This window comes from Talaromyces rugulosus, chromosome III, assembly GCF_013368755.1.
Source record: "Talaromyces rugulosus chromosome III, complete sequence".
Taxonomy (NCBI): Eukaryota; Fungi; Ascomycota; class Eurotiomycetes; order Eurotiales; family Trichocomaceae; genus Talaromyces; species Talaromyces rugulosus.
In genome coordinates, this window is record NC_049563.1 from 3,546,597 (window position 1) to 3,572,314 (window position 25,718).

Here is a 25,718-nt window from a genome sequence, read left to right on the forward strand (position 1 = left end):
AAATTAATGGATTTGTCTAGGAATTAAGTTGAAGATAACTTGAAGATAACTAGGAATATATCTAGGAACCAAGTTAGAAACGACTTGAAAGTAACTAGGAACTAAGTTGGGGATTTGAAGGTGGCTTGGAGTACTAAAAACAGTCTTTTATATTATTATAAGAGGGTATATATGCTAGAGGATATAGCTCTACAGAGTGAATTTATAAAGTTATATTATGACTATCTATATATAGGTTATTTTAGTATCATAAAAACTTTTAACTTAATAAGTCAAAAGTATTATTGGTTTAGAATAGACTAAGATATAGACAAGTATATTTATATTTATAAGATATGTTAGCTTATAAAGATGCAAAGGTATCAACCTTATAGTTAATTATAATTATTACTGGTCTCATTAGGACTGAGTAAAAGCTTGTCTATAGACTTTGTTACAGATCTGCTTCTAAATAGACTTTAGAAAGAAGTTTATAACTCTATATTGATCATTATCGACTGCTTTACTAAGCTGGGTATCTATATTCCTTATAAGAAGAGTATTAATGCTGAAGAACTTGCAGATATAATAACTAAGAGAGTTTTCAATATCTATAGCTACCTAGATAGCATTATTATAGACTAAGGATTGCTTTTCACTAGCGGATTCTGGTCTAAACTAATGTATTAGTTCAGAATTAAGTAATAATTAAGCACTGTTTTCTATCTATAAACAGATAGCCAGACAGAGAGATTAAACCAGGTTATAGAATACTATCTGTGTTGCTATATAAATTAATAATAGAATAACTGGGTATAGCATTTATTAGTAGCTTAGTTTATTTATAATAACTTGAAACATGTAAGTACTAGGACAACCCTACTTAGAAGCCTAGTTGGTTTTGATCTAAAGCCTCCTTTTAATAATTATGTTAAACCTTCCATAGTTTAATTAATGCAAAAGCGTATTAAGAAATTAAAAGAAATTAAAGAGTAGGTGAAGTTTTATTTTAAAGAAACAACTAAGGTATAAGCTATTTATTATAATAAATATTATTAACTAAAAGAGTACACTGTGGGTGATTAGGTGCTGTTATCTATGAAAAACCTTAAATCCTTTAGGTTAAACAAGAAGCTTGACTTTCTATATGAAAGAAGCTTTGAGGTTATTAAAAGAATAGGAAAGTAAACTTATCAGCTCTAGTTATTAGTAAATTGATGTCGAATTTACCCTATTTTCTATATCTCCTTATTAGAACCATATTATCCACAGAAAGGAGAAGAAAGTGAACAGGAACCACAGGCAATTATTGTGGATAACGAAGAAGAATAAGAAATTAAAGCCATCATCAACCATTATATCTATCATGGATAAATCAAGTACTTGGTAAAATAGCTTAGATATCCTTCTTACAAGAATAAATAGTTAGATAAAGAAGACCTTGGCAATATAAAGGAACTCTTTAAAGAATATTACCAGTTAGCAGCCTATAAAGTAAAAAGAAGATAGACTCTTTTTCTAAAAATAGGTTTTTTAGTCTTTATTACTTTAGGGCTTTTTATCTAAAGCTGACTAGAAGCTATAAAGGCTCTAATTCAGAGCTAACTTAGAATTATCCTAGTATATAAATATGATCTCTTTATCCTTTATTATACTCTTTGGTATTACTAATAAGGATTACTACTTGGCTATGAGAGGGAGCTGGTTGTGTTTTAGAATTATTTTTCTTGTTTTTCCTACTGGGTTTTAGGTTTAACGAGGATTCTATAAGGAAATTATATAATAAGAAAAAAGATTTTATTATTTAAAAAACAAAAGAAAACTAACTATTAAGATTAAACTATTGTCTTAAAGGACTACTTTATGTAGGGGGACTCTACAAAACACTGTTATGGCAGTGGATAGCAGGGGAAGCAAGAGTAGTAGGGGCAGCAGCAGGTATAATACTAAAATATTTATTTTATTACTATTAGTACTAGACTAGGCAAAAGCCCTATTGAAAGTAATATTAAAAAGGATTACACTTACTTGCTGATTTAAGATTTGAAGAATCTGGTCTATAGTGCCTTTAATCTGGTTAAGATAGGCTTTTAATGCTGTGACTTGGTCTAATTTAGATGGCTCCAGCGAGCGAATCCGCGATTAGGAGGGTGATGAGGATAGTTCTCTATAGAGTGTCTCCTCGATAATCTGAATCTAATTGGCAGCTGTCTGGATGGCTTCTAGAGATATGCCTAAGCGGAATATTGTTTGTATAATATAGAATGAGGCCAATTGTAAGTCTGGTATAGAATTATATTTTACTTCTAAATAGGAATAGCGATAATACTTTTTCGTTGGTAGATGTTGCACGTAGAAATTCTAGTAGCAGTCTACCAGTTTTATACAATATAAATAGGGGTGGCTCTGCTAAAGTACTAAGTGTTTATCCGTTATAGGGACAGTACCAAAGTATGTAGAAAGGACCTTTGCTAATCAAGCTGACTTCTAACTAGTCAACTAATATAGACCACATGCTTTAAGTATACATAAAGGAGCCCTAGATTAAGGGTTATAGTATTCTGAAAAGTCTGGCTGGTTGTTAGATAGAAGGATATTAAGGATATCTAAAGCAGAAGCTACTGGCACAGGCATCTTAAAGGTAGTCTGTGTATGACAAGGAGTCTTATTAACATTCTCTACCATGTTTTTAGCTAAGGGAGTTGAAGTGGCATTCTTGGCAGGGCTAGACTCAAGGTGATCAGTTATGTTAGTATTAGGCTTAAGGGATGATAAGTCCAAATCTTCTTAAAAATTGGATATATCTATTAGTATCTATTATATATACTATCTATCTAGACTCCAAGACGGAGTCTACTAAGAGGGGAAAACTAAGGTTGATTTGAGAAAGCCTATATTGAACTACTTATAATAGTGAGGAGTGTGTTAAGCTCCTTGGTAGTAACAGTAAAGAGAGTAAAAATATTCTTTTATTATTTAAATCTATTAGTTAATGATCTAATAACTGCTGGATGTCTATTATAAGAAGTTTTAGAGATAACTGTAGTAACTTGGGATATTAAAGTACTATGTTATTCTATTAGGAACTGACTTGAAGCTAACTAGGAGTTTTTTAAGGAAGTACTTATTAGAGTAGGGCGGCGAGTATCGCGGCTATGATGAGTAGAGTCTGAGGGCTTATGATAGGTTGGGATTTTCTGTAATAACGTCAGGATAGGTCAACATGTATCTGAACTGGGAGATGAATAGGCTTGGAGGCATAGAAGGCTATTGTTAGTAGAGATAGAAGCAGAACAGGACAAAGAAAAAAGCTTGATTCTAAGAAATATCATGATTTTAGATTAGTAAAATGTCTGTGATAGCTTATAACTCGAAATTAATTGATAGGGGAATCAATAAGGGGCATATACTAAGGTGTTGCTGTATATGGATAAAAAATATTCTATATTTATTTTTAGAGTTTCTATATGTTAATATATATGTAGATGGACCTATCTACTACTATACCAAACTATTTTTTAAATTAGGAAACTATGATGCTCTTTATTTTGATTAGCTGGCTGCCATAGCAACCACTGTATTAGACATAAGGTTATTCCTAACCTACAGATATAAGGTCTCGAGGACGATCTTTTCTAGGAGGGATGGATTGTGAAGTGCCAGGCTTGGGGATGCTGATCTGGCTTACAAAGGCCTGTATATCCTCCGTGGGTTGAATTGATATATTATAAAGGATGCATTTACCTCTCATGCTTGGTGAATATAACCTTGTTAGGAAGTAGGATCTTATCTAGATCAGGCTTATAAGCTTAAGATCCTATTCCCCAGGATAAAGGGGCTTAAGTGGTTTATTCTATATTAATATAACCCATCTCTATTTACTTTATATACTGCCTCGACTCCTAGTAGGAACCCCCTCAGAGCCCAGTAGGTTCCAACTCCCTCATATATAAGTCTTTCAGACACCACCCACTTTACACACGCTTTATACAAAGATCTAATAATTATTAATAACTTTTTTAAGAATCTTAAATATACTTTTACTAAGTATAGAATTATACTAAAAAATATTTAGAATTTTAATAAGACTAGATTCTCTATAGATATTATATCTATAGTAAAAATTATATATAGCTCTAATTATAAAAAGAAACCTCATTTACTATAGTCTAGAAATTAAGAATAGATTATAGCTATTAAATATATAAACATATATAGAATTATATTATCTCTACTTATTATATTAAAATCAGTTAATAAGCTTCTTAACTAGTATAATTTACCTAAATTATCTCCTAATTAATTAATTACTAAGTTACTAAATATAAAAAGCAGCTTTATAGCAATAAAGATTTATCTATTCAATCAAGAATATATACTATCTAAGCTTAACATTCAATTACAAATATTCATCCTACTAAATACAGATTATTCCTCTACAAATTAATTGCTAAAAACACTAAATAATATCAAAAATCTAATTCATCAAATAAATACCATAGATTAGCTTATAAAATACCATCTTATTAATCTAAATTCATCTACAAAACACGCGTTAGATTAGTTAATAAAAAATTACTCTTTAACAATAAGTTTTATAACTATATTAATATAAGAAAATTATTGTCATAAGAATCGTGAACGCTCAGCCAATCGATAAGTAGCGGACGCTACTTACATAAGCAAGCTGCCTGAAACTCCTATAGAGTAGACTTGCTAAATATAAGAACAAAGACGGAAGTGACTACATGGGAACTCACATGATCTGGACAGTACAGATATACTAGTTTAGTGAAGATACACCGAGTAGACAGATATTCTAAATAGTACGGCTGCACCATTTCCGTGTAAATACATTTAGTGTAGAACCACCTATCTCGTACAAGTACACCCAGTGCGGATGCATCTCAACAGTACACATACATTATATCAGTGAAAGTATATTATAGCATATGACTATACAGAGAATATAGCCAAACATAGCTAGACTATGTTTAGATATATCAATAACATAGCTAATAGAGCATTGACTATATTCGCTATGTTTAGGATTAGCTATATAAGAACACTCATTTATTATTATATATCTAGCTTATTATATTTTATTCTTTTAAGCAAATAGCATACTACTATTACTCTTCAACATACTTTGCAGCCTATTATTATGATAGTACTCTATTTATCCTAGGATTGCCTTACACAACGTTCTCATCTTGCCTTCTGTTAGCAGAATACCCACCCCGATTCACATCTTGGTGACGAGTTGTTGAACCGATTGACAATTATAATCTATAAGCAGTAAACAATTATCAAAAATAAAAACATACAACTAGAAGTAAACCTATCAATAAACCTAAAATTTTAACAGTTTCCAAAGACTAAGAAATCGCTATAGCAGTATTAACAGCCTAGAAAGCTTTACAGTTATCTAATCTAGAAGTTGCTTTAGGGACACGCAGACAAGCACCACAGACCTATTCTAATTATAAATAGATTAGTTATATTCATATATACTATCCAAATAATTTAGTATAGAAATTATATAGTAAATATAATAAATAATGACACTTTGGTCAATATAAGTCGATTTTACCGGGGGGGTGGACCGGCATGCTTGGGTGGACCGGGTTGGTTGTGAAATACGTTAGCTGACTCCTATTTTATATACAATAAGAGAATAATAAAAAATAAGTTATGTTATAATACGAATAATTAAAATAATTTAATACATTGTCTGGTGTTTTTAAGAAGCAAATAATATCAAAACTATAAATGAAGACTAAAAACTATAGACTAGTCTACTTAAGGAAGACTTTATCGCGCATTTATTAAAATAGCAATAGAAAGACACAGATTTTTTAACAACCCCCTGCTAAGAATAGAGCTTGAAGTAAAAATACTATATTGTCAGAAGATTTGATTAACTACAGCCAATCGATAGGCCTACGGACGCTACTTATCTAAACAAAGCTATCATAGGTACTTACATAGGTAGTTATAAGAAGATCAATACAACAAAGTCATATGATTATATAGATAACATAGCCAATAGAGCTGTTGTTAAGCTAAGGATATATTGAATATATTTTAATAAATATAGATAATAAAGTAACTATTATAAAGATAGATATATTTACTATATTTAGGATTTACTATATAAAGATATTTATTTATTAATATATATTTAGTTTAATTATGTTTTATTTTTATACTAAATTAAATCTATATTTTATCTAGTCTATTAATAAGTTACTATTAAATATCTTTTTATTTATAAAAGATATTTTTTTATCCAATTCTAGTTACTGATATTTTTATCTTATTTAGTAGAATACTATTAATAAATATCTATTCTGGTAAAGAATAATTGATATATTTTGATAATAAAATATCTTAATAATTAAGATATTGATAAAAATATAGTTATTCTTTAATATAAGCTAATTATAGTAAATAATAATAATCTATTAACAGCAGGACCAGCAACTCTATATATATCTATAAAGTAAGCAAGAATAGTGGCCTATAATAATAATAAAAAAAAGATAATCTTTATATTATTATATTTTATTAATATAGCTACTAAATAAATATAATCTATATTAAGTAAGTTATATACTACTAATAGAAATAATTAGAATACTATTATTAAAGAACTATTTTTAAACTATAATATATTTAAATAGAAACTTAATAAAATATTTAGAAATATTAATAAGCTATTATTATTATTATTATTATTTAATCAAATTTAACGTCTATACCGAGCCCTAGGCTATGACAGACAGCGATTCGTGTGGATTAGGCCTGCTTATAGGGGTTGCCCCCCATAAGCCGGTGCCTCTACCCCCATTGGATCCAGGCTTTCAAGGTATCTTGCACTTTCCTCACCCCATGCCGCTTATATGCGCAGGACGATTCGGGGGCTTATAGTGGGTGGCAACCACTACCCCCTCCTTATGGCCACTAACGTTTGGGCGTTGCCTACAATAGCGGGCCGCCCCTGCCCGCTATCCTTCCCCCTCTCGCTCTCCCTCATCCAGGGCCTCAATGCCCCATTAATAAGCTATAGACTATAGAAAGATAACTAAGATATTTATAATAAACTATAACCCGCCGGGAAAATCAAAAATCAACCTTTTGAAATTCAATGCCTTTTGACGGTGTCCAGGGCCTCACTATGGCCTAAGGACCCCCTAATATCGACAACGCCTCCCTAGACCCAGGAGGGCAGGCGCTAGGCCCGGTAAATCCCGAGGATGCCTATATAGGCACCCCAGTAGAGACAGTACTACCAACGCCCCTTAAGACCAGTATAATAGTCCCCCAAAGCAAGAGCTTTACGCCTAACCTAGAAATTAAATCTAAGGAACTATTCTCTTCTCTATATTCCTAGAAAGCTTCTAAAGCTCTAGAAAAGAGACGACAGGATTATAACTCTGATAAAGCTGATAAAGCCTTTATAAAAGCCCTACTTAGCCCAGCTTATAAAGATATAGAATAGGCTTTATTAGACTACTTTATAAGTAGTAATAGTATATTATATATAAAGATAGCCACTATAAAGACCTATATAATCTCTTTAATAGAGGCTATAAAGTAGTATTTCACAGGCTAATTAAGTGCTTTAAAGCATCATTTCTTAATCCTAGAAGCTTAACAGGCCTTTCTAAACGCTCTAAACCACCCCTTAAAGCCTTTATCATTAGAAAGTAATTACTAGGGCCTACAATAGCCTTTACTATCCCAGGAAATAACATTTATAGAGGTCGCCTATAGCCTCTAAGCTAATCTAAATAAAGCCGCTAAGCCTATAGAGCTATACAGAGCCTCACCCCTAATATCAAAACTACTCTTTAAAGTAAAGCCTACAGCAGACCTCTAATGGGCTAATATAGTAGCTAATAATACCTAGAAGTAGTAAATCATTATAAAAAAACAGGCTTACTTCCCGAACCAGCCTTTAAAAGTCTAAATAGACCCAGGGATCCTAAAGCCTATTCACAGAAACAACAAAGAAAACTGTAGACTTATATTTAGATATAAAAATGGCCATACTACCCCTAAAAAGTCTAAAGCCAATATCATTTTATAGCTTAATTACTATTTAGCTTAAATAGGCTTCCTAAACTTCATCAGGGTAATAGACATTAATTATACTAAATCAGAAGCTATCTTAGCTCTATTAGACTAAAAAAGCACTATAGGCTTGCTATTACCAATCTATAAAGACTTATTAGTAGCTGTCTACCACTGGGTTGATCCTATAGTCATCTTAATAAAAATAGATTAATAGTGGTATAAAATTAAGATATATATAATTCCAGTAGTCTACTATAGCACTTTAAAACTAAATCTAGTTAAAAAAGAAATTAAATTAGAAGACACATACACTCTAATAAGAATGTCAAAACGTATCAACCGTTCTTTACCAGAATGGGTGTTCGTTGGTAGTATTCTGCCGAATGAGATAGAGACGTAGGTAACTAGGGTCAGAAGGAGAATATCTCTTATAAACAAGAGGATATTTAAGAGTAACTTGTTGATAAGCTAGATAAAGTATAAATCCAATTTAGTATAAGAATAAAACACAATCAAACTAAATACATATTGGTAAATAAGTATCTTTATATAGTAAATCCTGAATATAGCAAATATATCTATCTTTATAGTAGTTGCTCTGTTGGTTATATTTATTAAAACATATCCAACATATCCTTGGCTTAACAACAGCTTTATTAGTTATATTGTCTGCATGATCACGTGACTCTATTATATTAATCTTTCTATAACTATCTGTGTAAGTACCCGCGATAGCCTTGCTTAGATAAGTAGCGTCTGTAGGCCTATTAATTAGCTATAGTTAATTAAATCTTCTGACAATCCCCTTTTTTAAAGACTAGTATCCTAACAGTTACATAAATAGTCATATGCCCCTATTATATAGATAAGCTAGTTTTAATCTTATTAATATTCTTAATAGTAATGTCCTAACTATATTATTATAGAAAAATATAAATAAGAATAATCTTCGTGCCTAAATCAAACAGTCTAGTATTGTTCTGTTGATCTCTTGTCATCATTACACTTTATATAGAAAGATGTATATTAAATCTAAGATTTTAGATTGTTATAATAAGTGTATTGGTTTTGATTGCTATAAATATGTTGAGATAGCTTTATCTAATCTTACTTAAAAGAAGCTCTTGGCAGCCTAGGAAAAGATTTATACTTAATAGAAAGAAGTCTATAAGCGAATGGTTAAAATAATAACCAAACTTGATTATTTTAATAAATAAGATAATCTTCTTTGAAAATGAGCTGGAGAATTTATTTAAACTGATATAAAAGATATGGAAGAGTTGGAGCGGCTGGAAGAGGAGAAAGAAAGGAAATATAAGAAGAAGTAAAGGAAAGAAACTAAGTAATAGAAAGCTAATAAGGCTATTATAGCTATTTTTGAAAAGTTTCTTTCTAATCCTAATAACGCGGACTCTTTTAACCTGGTCCTCTTTGACTAACTCGTCGGTAATATTCCTGAATCTTATCTAGATAATTCAGATATCTAACTAGTTCTTATGAATTATGTTCTTTGGAATATTCTTTCTACTTAATAAGGTATAATATTTTTCCTTTTTCTATTTTTTATTGTACTATCTAGTCGATTTTATATTCTTCTTTTTCTACTTTATTGTAATTTTTGTGCTGACTTACTATTGATTCTAGTAATAAGATATAGAATATTAGGTGTATCTTTATTCTATTTAGTAGCTGGAGTTCATAATTGTTATTTACAAGTTTTTTCTTAATTGTAAATAGTCTATATTTGATAGCATTAAGTTTGTTATTAAGTTTTTTACTTAGAATATTAAATTTTTTGTTTCTTATTATTTATTGTAGTAAATAAACTCTCTTCTTTTTTTTAAGGATAGATGTGTTCTCGCGCTTCTTGTTATAATATGCCTTTATTTTTAGTTCTGTCTATTGGATGTCTCTTGACATACTTTAGTATAATATTTATATATATTATCTTTTAACTACTACTTGCTCCGATACTTTTTCTCTTAGAATATCTATCTATAACATTCGCAAGTATTATCTAAGATTAGTATAATATAGTACTTGTCTTATTATTGTATTTTCTGTATTATTCAGGGTAAATTGCGTAATTGGTAGTAATTCTACCCAATCTGCTTGATTTCAATCTAAGTAATGCCTTAGATATTGCTGTACTGTCTAAATCATCCTTTAAGACTGGCTATCAGTCTATTAGTGATTAGTAGTTAATAATTTATATATTATTCTATATATCTTTATAATAATCTACTAATATTTTGACGTAAATAACTTGTCTTGATCTAAAGTTATTTCTATTAACAACCTAGTTCAATTAAATACTATTCTAAGTATTAATATTATATATTACTCTGTAGTCATATCTTTTAATATTGAACTAAAAATAATATATTTTATAAGTTGATTTATAATGATAATTGCATTAGTATAGATAACTCTAGTAACTAGATTTTTGGACTGCAGTAGCCCTTGGATAAAATCAACTATGATGCTTTCCTATACTTGTGTTGGTATATCTATAATATTCATTTTTCTATATAGCTTATATCGTGATAGTTTATTTCAGTTATATTCATTATATTTATAGATGTATTCAGTCACTTCTTTAACAATATTAGGATAGTAATATACTTACTATATTTCTTTGAGCATCTTCTCAATTCCTTAGTGTCCTCTGTTTGGTAGATTATAATTTTCTTAAATAACTTCAGTAATCATTTTTGATAGAATCATGACTCAATCATTCCATAGTGCAAATTCTTTGTTTAGTTATAATATTCTGACTTATAATTCTTTTTAAATTCTATCATTATTTCTTATTGCTTCTCTAAATCTTTATTCAAATTTAGTTTCATTAATTGTGACAGTTATTGCCAGGATTACTTTTTTATTATATCTAATTCCATCTGAATCTTTTTATAAAATGTTTATCTTTGATTGTTCGATACTGATAGAATAATCTAGTCATTAGCTAAGGACATCTACCATAATATTTTCTTTTCCTTTGATGTGTTCAATCCTGAAGTTGAACCATGCTAAATATTTAGCCCATCTAGCTTGTCTTCTTGAAAGCTCTTTTGTCGTCATAAAATAAGTTAGATTATAATAGTCACTTTTTATAATTATCTTATACTTTGCTTCTTAAAGATAGTGTCTCTAGTACTTGAATACTTCAATAATTGCTAGCAGTTCTTAGTTATGTATATCATAATTTCGTTTTGTCATTATTAATTATTTTAAATAGAATATAATAATAATTTTTTCTCCGCTTTTCTTAATCTATTTATATATTAATTCTAAAGTAAATCTAGAGACATCTGGTCGTATTATACTTTAAAATTCTAGGTTATATAGCTAAAGAATAGATGCTTTTTTAACAAGTTCTTTGATTTTATTAAACGCTTGTTGTTGTTTATTTTCTTATTTAAATAGTTATTCTTTTTTCAGTATTTTTATTATAGGCTTCGTGATGTTAGTATATTGTCCTAAATACCTTCGTACATAACCACTTACTCCCAGGAATCCTTGGATTCCAGTGATATTAATTGGCATAGACCAGTTAATAATTGCGTTAACTTTTTCTGATGGAATTTGTAGTCCTTCTGTTGAGTAAATCATTCCTAAATATTTAACAGTGATTGTGTTGAATTCACACTTTTTGATTTTCAGCATGATTCCTATCTTTATTAGTTTATCTATAATACTTCATACATAACTATCATATAGTTTAGGGTTTTTAGAAAAGACTATAATATTATTAAAATATACTGCTATAAATTTGTTTAGATAGTCCCTTAGTAGATACGTTATATATCGTGTAAATTATGCAGATAGATTTTTCAATCCTATGGATACGACTACCCATTCATATAATTCTTTATCTATAAGGATAGCTGTTTTTAAGATATCTTCTTTTTTCATACATAGGTTATAATAACCCTATTCAATATCAAACATCATTATAATTTTTACTCCTTGCAATAAATCTCTTTTTTGTTCTTGATATAATGCCTTATTTGTATCATCTATTGTCTGGCTGTTTAGTTATTAATAGTTATATATTACTCTCTTTATTCCATCTTTCTTAGGTACATAAAGGTTTCATGCTGAATTTACTAAGCTGGATTCCTATAGATATCCAGCAGAGTAAAAAGTATTATTAAATTTGTTTTCAGCTTTTTATTTATCTCTTGACTTTTGTTTCTGCTTGACTTGTTTGAGTTAAGCCTCAGGCTTTAGCTCAATTATTGCTTTGTATTCCAGTGGATGCGTTGGAATTTGGTATTCTTTTTTTATAAATAATTCAGTATAATTATAGTATTTTTTCAGTAATTTCTTTATGACTTCTGCAAGTTCTTTTTCATATAATTCCTTTAACTTCAGTTTTATCCTATAATCTATTTTTTTATTGATTTAGGCGATTATTTTAAGTGGTTTGTGTGTCCGGAGTTCTTTTCCCTTAATGGTGATTTTTCTCTGTTCCTAGTTGATAATCAGATTAAACTGCTTTAATCAACTTATTCCCACGATCGCGTCATAGTATTTCGAATTGAGAGGTGTGATATCAAAAGTAATCTCTATACGGTAGTTATTTGACCTAACCATTGCATTATCAATCTTCTGTTTATATCCTTTAATAATAGTTTCTCTATTAATTCTAACAACCTCTGTCTACTCGTTAGTCTGCTTGAATAGCAGATTATATTATTTCACAAATTTCTGGTCAATATAATTTCTAGTTGCTCCCAAATCCACTAGGATTCTAGCTTTATATTTGTTGATTATTATCTCCAATATTATCGAGTTTCCATGGTATTCCATAGTAACAGAAATCTAATACTATTGTTGATGTTGCTTCTTATATTATTGAATACTTCTAAAGTAGGCTTTCCATTGTTCTTCTGTTTCCGTATGGATTCTCTTGTGTTGTAGGCATTCTACTGATTCACATTGTGTGCTGGCAAGGTTATAATAGAATAGATATCCAATTTCAGTGTTCATATAGTTATATTGGTCATAGTCCAGTGGATATTCAAAGTACGGTATATGCAAGATATTTGGTGTTATTGGAATCTATCTCTATTGATTCTTGATCCTTCAATGCCTTTAACAGTTTAGATTGAAACATAATGCCTAGTTTATTCTAGTGTGGATGTTTCCTTCACAGCTTGGATAATATTTATATATACAGTTCCAAACATGTCTCTAAGCTTCATTATATAGACTTGTTCTTTTTAACTATAATAATCTTTTATATTCTTCTGCTATTTCTATATTGTTTTTTCCATATATCAGATATTCGTTATGTATCTACTTATAATACTTTAGACAGCTCCAAATGTACTGTTGCCATATTTATATAGATTCTTCCCAGTATACTGCTCTTGATGGCTGGTAGTTACATTTAATAATTTCTTTTTGTTCTTTCTTATAGTTATATTCCAATATTTTATAGATTTCTTTTCTTATTTCATCAAGTCTATTGACTATATTGCTTTCTCGATCTAGATCCTTATAATTTGCTCAATCTTTATTGTCCTGTACCGTTATACCTTCTGGGATGCTTTGGTATGATAAAGAATCATTAGTATCCTGTGAATACTAGTCTTCTCTGCAAGGTTTTTCTATTCTGATATTAATGCCTTGCCTAGAGCATTTTTCCTGAGCTGGTTCTTCCTTAAAACTCTATCGTAAGTGTCTTTCTGACAACTTAAGACAAGATCTTCCTTCTGTAAAGATTCTTATAAATCTTTTTTTAATAATTCTTTAATATTATTTCTTATCTAATGGTTCTCCTTGACCATTGTTGTCCTTAGCAGTGCTATCTTTGGATGTTTGTAGGTTTTCTATAATTATTATAATTTTTTCTGTTAAGTTCTGGTTAGTCTTTCCATCGCTTAAGCCTTGTCTGTATTATTTCGTAAAATGGCCTTTCTTTCTATATTTGTAGTATGCTCTTTCTTTCTTTCTTCTTTTTTTTTTTTCCTTAGTAACAATAGTGTTAAGTTATATTTTAATATCTCTATTTTTATCATACTGAGGGTGTCTAGGTCAGGAAGTGTTTGACTGATATCCTTTCTAATGGCTATTCTTCTTCTTGAGTTGTTTATTGTATTATTATAAGTCAATATAGAATGCTGCTTTTATTATATTGCGGAACGTTTCTAGTTAAGGCTGTATTATTGTGATTATATTCTTAACGTTTTTCTTGAGGCCTCTGTAGAACTGGTCTTGATATCTTTAATTACTGTATTTTAGGTTGTTGGATACCTGGAGATACTTTGATATATATTCTCCAATGGACCTAACTTATTGGATATTTTATATTTTGTGGATAGCAACTAGTTCTTTATTAATAGTTCTATATAGTTGCTTGAGCTTGTCTCTGAAATATTTAAAATTCACGAATAGCTGAATTATTTCTGGTAAGGCTTGCTTAGTGTTGTTGTTTAGCTAGCTTTCTATATATGGAGTAAACTACTTTATAGTATCTCTGGTCAGGAAACTAGAGGCTGTTAAGACTTTGTTGGATTCTCTTCTAATGCGTGCGAGATTATTCGCAAAGTAGATTCTTATCTGAGTAAGGAATTAATTAAAGGTTCTAGGTTTTTTTGAAAAAGATTTGATTTTTCTGATTTATAGAGTTCTATTATTTATAGTGACTTGTTGGGCGACTAGCTGTTTAAGCTGCTTAATTCTTTTCTATAATTGCTGCTGGGGTGTTTCAGTGGAATCTATTTCAGTATTTCTACTTGAAGTAGTGGTATTTCCTGCTATTATTAACATATTTCTAAGGAATAACTATATCTTCTTTAATATCTTTATTCGTTAGGGTGTTTTATTGTTAAAATGTATCAATCATTCTTTACCAGAATAGGTGTTTGTTGGTAGTATTCTGCTGAATGAGATAGAGACGTAGGTAAGTAGGGTTGGAAGGGGAATATCTCTTATAAATAAAAGGATATTTAAGAGTAACTTATTAATAAGCTGGATAAAGTATAGATCCAATTTGATATAAGAATAAAACATAATTAAACTAAATATATATTAGTAAATAAGTGTCTTTATATAATAAATCCTAAATATAGTGAATATATCCATCTCTATAGTAGTTGCTCTATTGACTATATTTATTGAAATATATCTAATATATCTTTGGCTTAACAACAGCTCTGTTAGTTATGTTGTCTATATAATTATGTGACTCTGTCGCGTTAATCTTTCTATAACTATCTATGTAAGTACCCACGATAGCCTTGCTTAGGTAAGTAGTGTCTGTAGGCCTATCGATTAGCTATAGTTAATCGAATCTTCTGACAAAGAAATCCTATTTAGATTAAGCTGATAGTAGCTATTTAGACTAATAAGCAGTATTTCTTTACTATTATTATAACAGTAGGAGGTTTAGATGATATCTATAGATTACTTGCCTGGGATATATATTTTAAAGATAACAGACATCCTACCAGCCCTTATCATAAAATGGATAAAAACACTATTTACACCTAATACTATGATATTAGCTATTAAACTTATAGAAGCTATGGTATCTAACTACTACTCTGCACTATGTGTGCTGATATCTATAAAGCCTAAGAGTATATCTATAACGTGCTAGACTACAGGGTCTAAATAAGCTATCTATACCTGTATGCACCCACTAAATATAATAATTATAGAAAGAAGCACCAGACTGATTCCTTAGAATACTCTAAGCTTCAGAAGGCCTGCCAATAACTCTATAAATACTTCCCTGGCATAAAGGTCATTATATCCCCTCCCTCTTCTAAATAGACTAAATAGGAAGATATTACTAAGGAGACTTCTTTTTCAATCACTATCTAGGACACTCTCTAAGCCTTAGAGCTTAGGAAGGTTGATAATACTATAGAAAATATCCTAGAGATATTATCTCTACTGTACTTATCTCTATATTTAATATCAACACCTGGAGCTGTAGTCTTTATTAATATTAATTATTTAATATAATTACGGCTGTATCTATCTTACAATCTTAAAGGCTTTAGAAATAGGGATAGAATAGTAAATAGATATTATATATCTGTAAAAGCCTTATATTGCCTATAATTTCTTTTATCTAGGCTATCTGCTGTACTGGCCAGAAAGGAAGAAATAAGATTAATAGATACTTATAGCTATCCACAAAGATCTTATAAAGATGATTAAAATTAAAAACTATACTAATTTAATAAACTATCTCTATTTACAGATTCTAGATATATAGAAAGTATTAATAATTAATAGATATGCCCTCTAATGTACTAGAATAGTCAACTACTATAATATATAGATTAAGGCTAGTTACTAATAATAAAAGGTCTTTTCTAGATAATACTAGGCTATTAAGAACGCAGACTAGGACCTATTTATAATAAATAGATATCTATTAGTAGGTGATTTTAATATCTATAGTCTTTTATGAAATCTACTAGCCAAGGGCTGAGTTAATACTAAGCCCTTAGAATAGTTTATAAAGCGGCACTTACTATATATTAATAATCTACTAAAGAAGACCACACGCTATAAAAAAACTAAGGAGATATTAATTATTAATTTAATATTATTCTTATCAACCCTAGGGCCTCTGTAAGTCTGGGAGGTAAATAAAAATAAGTCTACAATATCTAACTATAAGTTTATCGTCCTAGTCTGAGAAGCCCTAGAAAAGTCTCTCTTAGGAGAAATCTCTAAAGAGATTACTAGGTGGCAGATAGAAGCTTTATAAGTAAACAAAGAAACCCTAAAGCTAGCTATAGCAGCTTAGATCTTAAAGGCTATAGACCATCTCTTTCTTAATAATTAATACACTAAGAAAGACCTTATTAGAGAGGCTAATTAGATATAGAATATTCTAACTAGTATACTTAATAGATATACTAAAGCAATACAGCTTTATATATGCTCTAAGTAGTAGTAGAAACTAGAGCTGCAGCAAGCCCAGAGCTTATAGACTATAGTCTATAAGTGATAGTAGATTTATACCTATATTAACACTAAATTCAAGGCTATAAGAACCGCTTATTACTATAAAATAAAAATAGATAAAAAGATCTGTTAAGAGGCCTTCTTTGCTGAGGAAGGCCCTGGAGAAAAAGAAGAATAGAAAAAAGATTCTAATCCTACTGAGAACCTTTTTTCTAAAGGCTCTAGAAATGGCCTGGAAAAGCCTTCTCTAGAAGATCCTAATAGATGTTAGATAGCCCTATAGTATACTAAGCTATGGACTAATCTTATTACCCCAGCACTCTAAGACCCAGATCTAAAGACTCTCTCTGCCACTACCATAGCTGGAAAAAAAAAACATCTTTTTCTGCGCGGTTTCAATTTTTGAAATTACTCGCCCAAACCTGGCTGGATTCAGCCCAGAATCTGATCAATTATAATTAACTCTCCGCGCTATCAATTGGTCCCAACTTTATTGAGATTGACCAGGAACATAGCGCAGAGAGATTAATTAACTCTATCAGCAATAGAAAAGTCACTCTTATCACACAACGCGTCAAAAAAAACATATCAACCAAAGAACTTTGTAAACATAGAGAAACTAGATAAAACAGCCTAGAAGACCCTTCATTATATTAATAATAACAAGAAAAAGCGCCTCAAAGATGAGTTCATCATTAGATTTATCAACCAGATGTATAAATTCACCAAAACTACCAATCTAGGCAAAGCTACAGACGCACTAGCAAGCTTCAGGAAGACCCTAAAGCAGGTCTAGCAGAACACTATACTAATCTACAAGGAAATCACTGCTAAGTAAGCAATAACTATATCTTAAAACGCCTTCTAATTAGCTTTAACCTTCTGAAAAAGCTTCTGGGCCTAGGAATGGTAAGCTAGACTAAGAGCAGTATCTACCCCCTAGTCCTATAGTATTGGAATATCAACGCCAGAGATTAGCCCTATGGAATTGAGAATCAACAGTAAGATTATAGTTAAGATTTATAATACTGCTATCTGTAAAAAGCTTTGTTAGACTAAGCTAGTTGATATTATCAGACAGGCAGAATGTATATAGAAAGAAGTAGCTAGGAAGATTCTAAGTCTCGCGCTTACTAGTTATATAGTGGTAGCCGTATAATAGCTTCTATTAGAGAATATAAGCTTTTAGGCTTCTAATACTATTACAGCTGAGGTTCTAAGAATGTATATTGTATATTAGGCTTAGGCCTTTGACATAGGAGTATAGGTTTAGATATCTATATAGAGAGTGGTTGTTAATAGGGTGAAAGTATATTCTATGAATCTTGATATCCTAGAATAAGCTGTAGCGAGAAAAGTGAAACTGCTGGCTTAAAATCAATATATCTAGGGAGATAGTGTATAGATTATCTATCTTAGTTAGCTTGTTAAGCCTTACTATAGAGAGGATTCGCTCATGGTGGAATTTACTAGTCTATTAGTAGTTAATATAGTGATTTTTAAAGACATAATTTAGTAGTCTAAGATTTACACTAATAGATCCTATTATTAAGAGGGATAGTGTAGAATATATATAAAATGCTAAAAATATAGACATTTCTATGCTTAATGTCTATATAAGAAGTTTACTTATAGAATCTATGTAGCAGAGTATTTGATCTGGGAATATCCTGTTAAGCAGGGTTAGAAAATTATTCTAAAATACACTAATTATAGGAAGAAATACTGTGCTATTAATAGGCTTTATAAAGTAAGATAAAAAGCCATAGCCTATATTAAAGTAGCTATCTAAAGTTGTAAGGCTTTCTACTGTGTGCCTGAATATCTTAGGTCAAAGCAGGCACTAATTTCTATTAATAGCGCTATGCCAGCAGCGCTAAACGTGCTAATGACTAGAAGATCGGCCTTAATAGAAGCCTAACCAGTCTTAATTCAGCTATAGATCTAACTATCCCTAATGATCTGTAAGGCCACCTAAAGGTGTAGCTAGCCTTCTATAAAGTCAAAGTTTTCAGAAAAGGAGTCTCTGCCTAATATAAATATATAGATTAAGTTAACACTCTTAGCTATTTAGTTTAGAAGCTAGTTGGCACCTAATAAACCAAACCTAAGCTAGCTATAGTGATGATTAGCCTATAAAGAAGCTGTTATAGTTATTATAATAAGTGACCCCAAGTATGTTTTTAGAACTATAAAGCCTGTGAAGCGCGTATACTTGTTAATCAGTAAGGAATTACAGCAGCTAATAGTCTCTAAGCTAAAGCTAAACTAAGAGACTAGGCCTAAGCTAGAGCTTCCTCTAATACTATTAATTACTATAATAGTTAATACTAATAATTTTTTAGTACTAAACAGTAAAGTGAGCTTCTAGAAGCTTAACCCTAAGAAATTCTTAAAGAAAGACTATCAGCAGCTTCTAAGTAGATTTATAAACTACCACTTCTCATAGAACTATATAGTCTTTATTTAGAAAGACTGGTCCCCGCAGATAGACACTCTAGCCGAAGCTAAAGCCGGACTTGACAAGATAACCCTGGTTAAGATTAAGGAGGCTAAAAAAGCAGCTAGGACCTAAAAGCTAAGTATATTAGAATTAGAATAGGGTTCTAACACTATGTTAGAATCCGAATCAGGATCTAAATTCATAGAAGAGCCTGAGGAATCTACTTCTAAGCCTAATAAGTAGGTAAATCATTATATAAAAGTCTTTTCTTAATAAAAAGTATCTAAATTATCTAATACAATGTATATAAATCAAGGGATAAGGTCATAGCTACATTCTTTAGAAACTCTTAGGTGCTCTAAGCCAACGTTATAGCAGTATAAGAGCTCTGAAGGAATAAATTCAACAAAACTATATATTAATCAGTATTAGCAATCTATTAATTGCTTTATCCTAAAGCTCAGGAATATAGCAGTAGTAAACTGGTCTAAGTAGCATTTTATATCTCTAAAAAGATGAATCCTAGAAAGTGGATCTACTCTATTATATTAAAAGATTACTAGATTCTCAAAATTTACTAAGAATCTGGCCACCATTTATATATTTATAATATATATAACGAACTAGACAGCAGCACTATTAAATAAATTAAAACTATACTGTACTAAATCAGTAGTACTATTCCTAAGGCTAAGCATCTTATCATAGGAGATCTGAATACCTACCACTCTACCTGGGGAAGCCCAGGCACCAAGATTAATCCCAAAGGAGAGCAGATCCTTAAGATTATAGATCGCTACTATATCAAATTAACTACTGAAGAGGGGGTACCTATATAGGAATAAGGCGACCTTAAAACAATTATTGATCTAATTCTAATCTCTACTAATCTGATTAACCAGCTTATAAGCTATAAGTATACTAATAAACTGGGATATAATTTAGATCACTACCCTATTAGGACACTAATTAATATAGAAACATTACCAAATAAAGCGCCAAAGCGGCAAAATTAGAAGACTATAGACAATAAAGTCTTCCTCAGTAAACTAGAGAAACTAGTTATACCCCTACTAGTAAAGGCCTTAAAACAACAAATCAAGCTAATTACTACCCTATTTCTAGCCACTATCTATCACACAATCAAAAAATCTACATCATAGACAAAGCCTAGCTAATAGACTAATCCTAATCTAACTAAGGAGTGCAAACAGACAATTAAGATCTATTGTTATCTACAGCATCAACATATATATATCCACAACCCACTTAACTGATTACTGTATAAAGTAGCCTAGAATAAGAAGAAATGTACTATGAGCAAGGCTCTACATTAAAGGTACCGCAGATGTATCCAGTAAACTACTAAAGAAGGCCTCTAGGGCCTGTAGCGGTTAGCAAGATAGATATATATACGAATAGGCTTATATAAATTAGGAATTATTTTAATACTCTACAGCCTCAATAGCTAGTTAGCGGAAACTATTAAGGCTAAAATTACTCTATTCCAGGAGACCTTCTTTCTAATAATCCCAGTGGCTAACTTATCTAATATTCTAAATACTATCTAAACTAGCTTAGCTTTCTTTAGATTAAGTTATATAAGATTGTGACTACAGTTTATATTATATCACTGGACAAGGCTCTTAGGGAGAATAGTATTCCTAATAGTATATAGTATAAGGTAATTAGTGTATCTAAGGCCCTAAAGGCTCTATATGAGATCTTTAACACTTATATAGAAATAGGCTATAATTTAATTCATTTCCAACACTTAATAACCGTCGTTCTCTATAAAGTTAAGGAAGACTGAGATTATTATATATCTAAAGCCTATTAATTAATAGCACTACTTAATATATTAGAAAAAATTTTGGAATTAATTATTGCTAAGCGTTTTAGCTATATAATTAAAACCCATAATCTGCTTCTCTTAATATATCTAGACAGCTGTAAGAGTGTCTCCACAGACTATACTATCTAGTTAGTTATTAAGTAGATTCAGGAAGTATAGAGCCAAGGCTAGCCAATAATATCAATACTTCTATTGGATATAGTAAAAATATATAATAATACTTATTATGATCAATTACTATATAATCTACACAAGAAGCAACTAGGGCACTTTGCCCTATAGATCCAGGCCTTTCTAGGCAAATGAACTATACAAATTTATATGTCTAAAGATATGTTGAAGTATATCTTAATCACTACTAATATCCCCTAGAAAAGCCTAATCTCGTTAATCTTTTACCTAATCTATAACATTAATCTATTAAGCGACTGCGCTAAACCTACTAAGGAAACTACTACCAGCAGCTAGATCAATAATATCAGTTTTTTAACTATAAGGGCCTTAGAGTAGACTAATATTTAGAGGCTTAACAGAGTCTATAGTAAAGCCAATAAGTAGACTAGAAAGCATGTTTCTATTTTTAATACCAAGAAATATAAATTAATGCATTTTATCAATCTCTATAGCTCTATAGAGCCTCACTATACGCCAATCACCTTGTCTAATAGCATGGTTATTAACGCCTCTCACGAAGTAGAACGTTATCTCAGTTTCTGATTAGACCTGAGTCTAACATTTAAAGCTCACCGCACCAAAGCGCTTGCTAAGGCCGGCATTAGTTTATATGCTCTACAAAGTCTTTTAGGCTCTATATAGGGGGTAGTACTAAGCTATATACACTGAATCTATCAAGTAATAATAATTCTATAGATACTCTATAGAGTAGTGGCCTAGTTTCAACTGGATGTACTTATAAAAAAAAAGATTAATAAGATTATATAAGACTTCACAAAGATCTAATAGTGAGTAGCAGTATTTATTAGTAGAGCTTTCTATATAACTGCTGCCGCAGCGTTTAATATAGAATTGTATCTACTGCCTATAAGACTCCAAATGAAATAGCTAATCAAAGAGATCACTCTACAAATCTAAACCAGACCAACCTATACTATGCTGACTTACCTTTAGGAACAACACTTAGAGACAGAAATCCGACTAGAGAGGTTTACCTCTATAGAGATGTATGTCTAGAAAAAAGGCGAATGCCTAGAAACTCTTCTAGAAGCTATAGAGAGCTAATAAGAGAGCTGATAGACATTCATCTAGATATTTTAGTAGTAGTCTCTAAAGGTAATTATAAAGAAGTAGAAGGAAGCCATTTATCTGTATAATATTATACTCTATAAACTTACTAATAAGCCGCTTATACTGTACACTAATAGTAATAGCTTCTAAAACCAAATCATAGTATTAATAATAAATCTATAAGCTATAAAGCAAAGTACTAAATATCTTAGAACTAAAGGCACATTAATAGTATATGCTAAGGAAGCCTACAGCATCTAATTTATACTAAAAGCAGTGCTGTACTATAAGGACCTACTAGATTGAGAAGCCTAAGTCAAACAAGTAGAGATGGTTATATTATCTAACAGTTAGGCCGCCTTTAAGACGCTTCTCAATCTCTGTATGGTCTTGGGGTAGATCTTCATTAAGGCCTACCAGCATCTGCTAGACAAATATACCAAAGAAGAAATCTTAATTACCTTATAATGGATTCCCGCCTATATAGGTATCCTAGGGAACGAAACTACTAATAAAACCGCCAAGTAAGCAGCCTAGGTAGCTGTAAGACAGTCTAAAACTGCTAATTAGCTTAGACCAGGCATAAGAGCTAATACTAATTAATAATACTGGCTTACTATAGTAGGTAAGCGCTGAATATACTAATCAGCCAAAGACGCTTAGAAAAAGGAGTGAAAGAAAGATAAGACTATAGTATCTATAAGGTATCTACTAAATGTATTTACTAAGAAAGCTCTATACTATTAAAAAGATCTTTATAAAGCTATAATATTAATCTTTATATAATTACGCACCTAAAAAGTAGCTCTGAACCACTATTTTTAGCAAATTAACTGTTAAGACTTATCTTTATATTTATATAACTTTAGAGGACAGACCATACATTACATTATTATAGACTATCTGTAGTTTATTAAAGATAAAGACTATATGTTTAAAAGGATTTAAAGCGTCAAGCACATCACTAGATTCAATAAAATTATAAATAAAAAAAGTGCGGTAGTCGTTGTCGTGTAGTTTATAATTAATATAAACATTCTAGACCAGTTCTAGACTGTTAATCTATAAGTAATTAATAATATAGAGTAAAAACAGATTAAGGCTGAAGCTAACTAACCAGGGCACTGAGCGTAGCTTAATATATAGGATAAATATATAAATACTGGTACTCTAGGTCTATGTCAAGACTAGTAAAGACTAGTATATTATTTTAATCTAATCAAACAGTAGAGAACAAGGAAATAAAGTCTAGTAATTTAAAAGAGAAGTAGATAACTTGGAGAGATGTGCTGGTATAGATATAACTAGAATATAGCTACTACAGCGGGTGAGTGAATAGAAAATATATATATAGTATACTAGAAAGTAAGATTGAAAATAAGAATAGCAGTGAGTATAAAATTAAAATTATATTAAGAATAGCTATAGATATATAGCGAAGCAGGTCCTAATACAAAGACTATAGTGAGTAAAGAAAGTAAGAGAAAGGAAGCTATAAAGGACCAATAAGATTATATTAATATTGATATTCTAGATTTTATTTATTTACATGGTTTACTGTGTTTAATAGCTTTATATTACTTTCCTTAGTATTTTATTTCTTAACGTTCTATTTCTGTGGTGCGTCTCCTGAGCTGCGCCATCAGTGGCTGTGCCACCTATTATCCTCTGCCCTACTAGATTAGGGCCCCAACCCTGTATAGCAGCGATAGTCTAGAAGCTAGCTACATCAGGTTAATGAGATCTACTACTACTACTACTACTACTACACTACCATAGCTGATAAAGAAGCCTTAATTAGAGAAATAATATTTCCTAATACCCCCCATAGCTCCCCTCCTAAAGAGCTGTTAAGTGGACAGGCCTATATACTTATAATATCAGAGTGGATATATCAGGCCCTATTCAGCCAGAATATCAAAAAAGCTCTGGGGACTAATAGGCTCAATTTTAAAGTATACTAGCTATTCTGGGTACTAGACTTGCCCTGAATTATAGAGATAGCTAAGCAGTGCTTTTAGCTTAGGATATACCTAAAGGCCTGGAAGACTGCTAAAGATATCTTACTTTAGAAGCCAGAGAAATCTGATTATATCTAGATAAAGATTTAGAGAATAATAAGCTTACTTAGCTATCTAGATAAAATTGTTAAGAAGCTAGCTACAGACTTTATAACAGACTGGTATAAGGCCTAGAAGGCTTTACACTCTAGATAAATAGGATGCAGGTAGGGCTGTAGAGCTATTAATATAATAGCCTGCCTTATGCAAATAATGTATAAAAGATAGACTTAAAAGCTTCTTATAAGTATTATCTTTATTAACATTATAGGGGCTTTCGACTATATTAATCTTTATAAACTTAGTAAAGCTATGGAAGCTGCAGGTCTAGATAATAACTTTATAAGATAGACCTTATCCTTCTTTATAAATAGAAGGGTCAGCTTTATAATTAATAATTATAAAGTCCCTAAATAGCCTATTAACTTAGAGCTACTCTAAGGCTTGTTAATCTCTTTAATTCTTTTTCTTATCTATATCCAGAGTGTGTTTTAGGCTATGGAATAGCAGATACTAGAGATTAAGGCTCTATCCTATGCTAATGATATAGGCCTGATAGCCTAGGGAAGCTTAGTCTTTAAGATCTATAGGTAGCTAGAAGCAGCAGTAAAAGCTGTTATTGAGTAAAGACTAGTAAATAGCATTAAATTTAATTCTAAAAAGATAGAGGCTATTCTATTCTCTAGGACCATTAGCAGGGAATATAAAAATTAGATCTAGGAAGCTAAGGTACAGGTAGAAGATGTTTTAGTGGTATTCTCTCTAACAGTTATCTGGTGATTAGAGGTCTTATTAGATTTAAAGTTTATCTTTAAAGCTTATTATAAGTACTATCTGTAAAAAGGTTAAAATACTAAAAGATAAGTATAGGCACTATATAAAGCCTAGGGGCTTCCCTTAGGCCTAGTATAGTGAACCTAAAGGCCACTGTGTAGTCAGTGGCGCTTTATAGGACTAAGCTTTGGTAGTATAGACAAAAGAACTATTTAGAAGGATTGCAGGGTCTAATTAATAACTAGACCTAAGTAGTTATAGACATGCTGAAGTCTATCTTATTAAGATTGCTTATAAGAGAGGCAGCTTTAGAATCAGTAAAGACTCTATTAAATAGTAA

General features: G+C 30.7%; 1 protein-coding gene across 1 annotated transcript; it reads right to left on the bottom strand.

The window, feature by feature from the left end:
* Positions 1 to 11,487: 11,487 nt before the first annotated feature.
* On the bottom strand, positions 11,488 to 11,727 carry TRUGW13939_06100 (uncharacterized protein; the record flags this gene model as incomplete). Its single annotated transcript, XM_035489257.1, has 2 exons — positions 11,488 to 11,517; positions 11,569 to 11,727. The coding sequence occupies 2 exons, from the start codon at positions 11,725 to 11,727 to the stop codon at positions 11,488 to 11,490; spliced, it is 189 nt and encodes a 62-aa protein (XP_035345150.1).
* Positions 11,728 to 25,718: the final 13,991 nt, after the last annotated feature.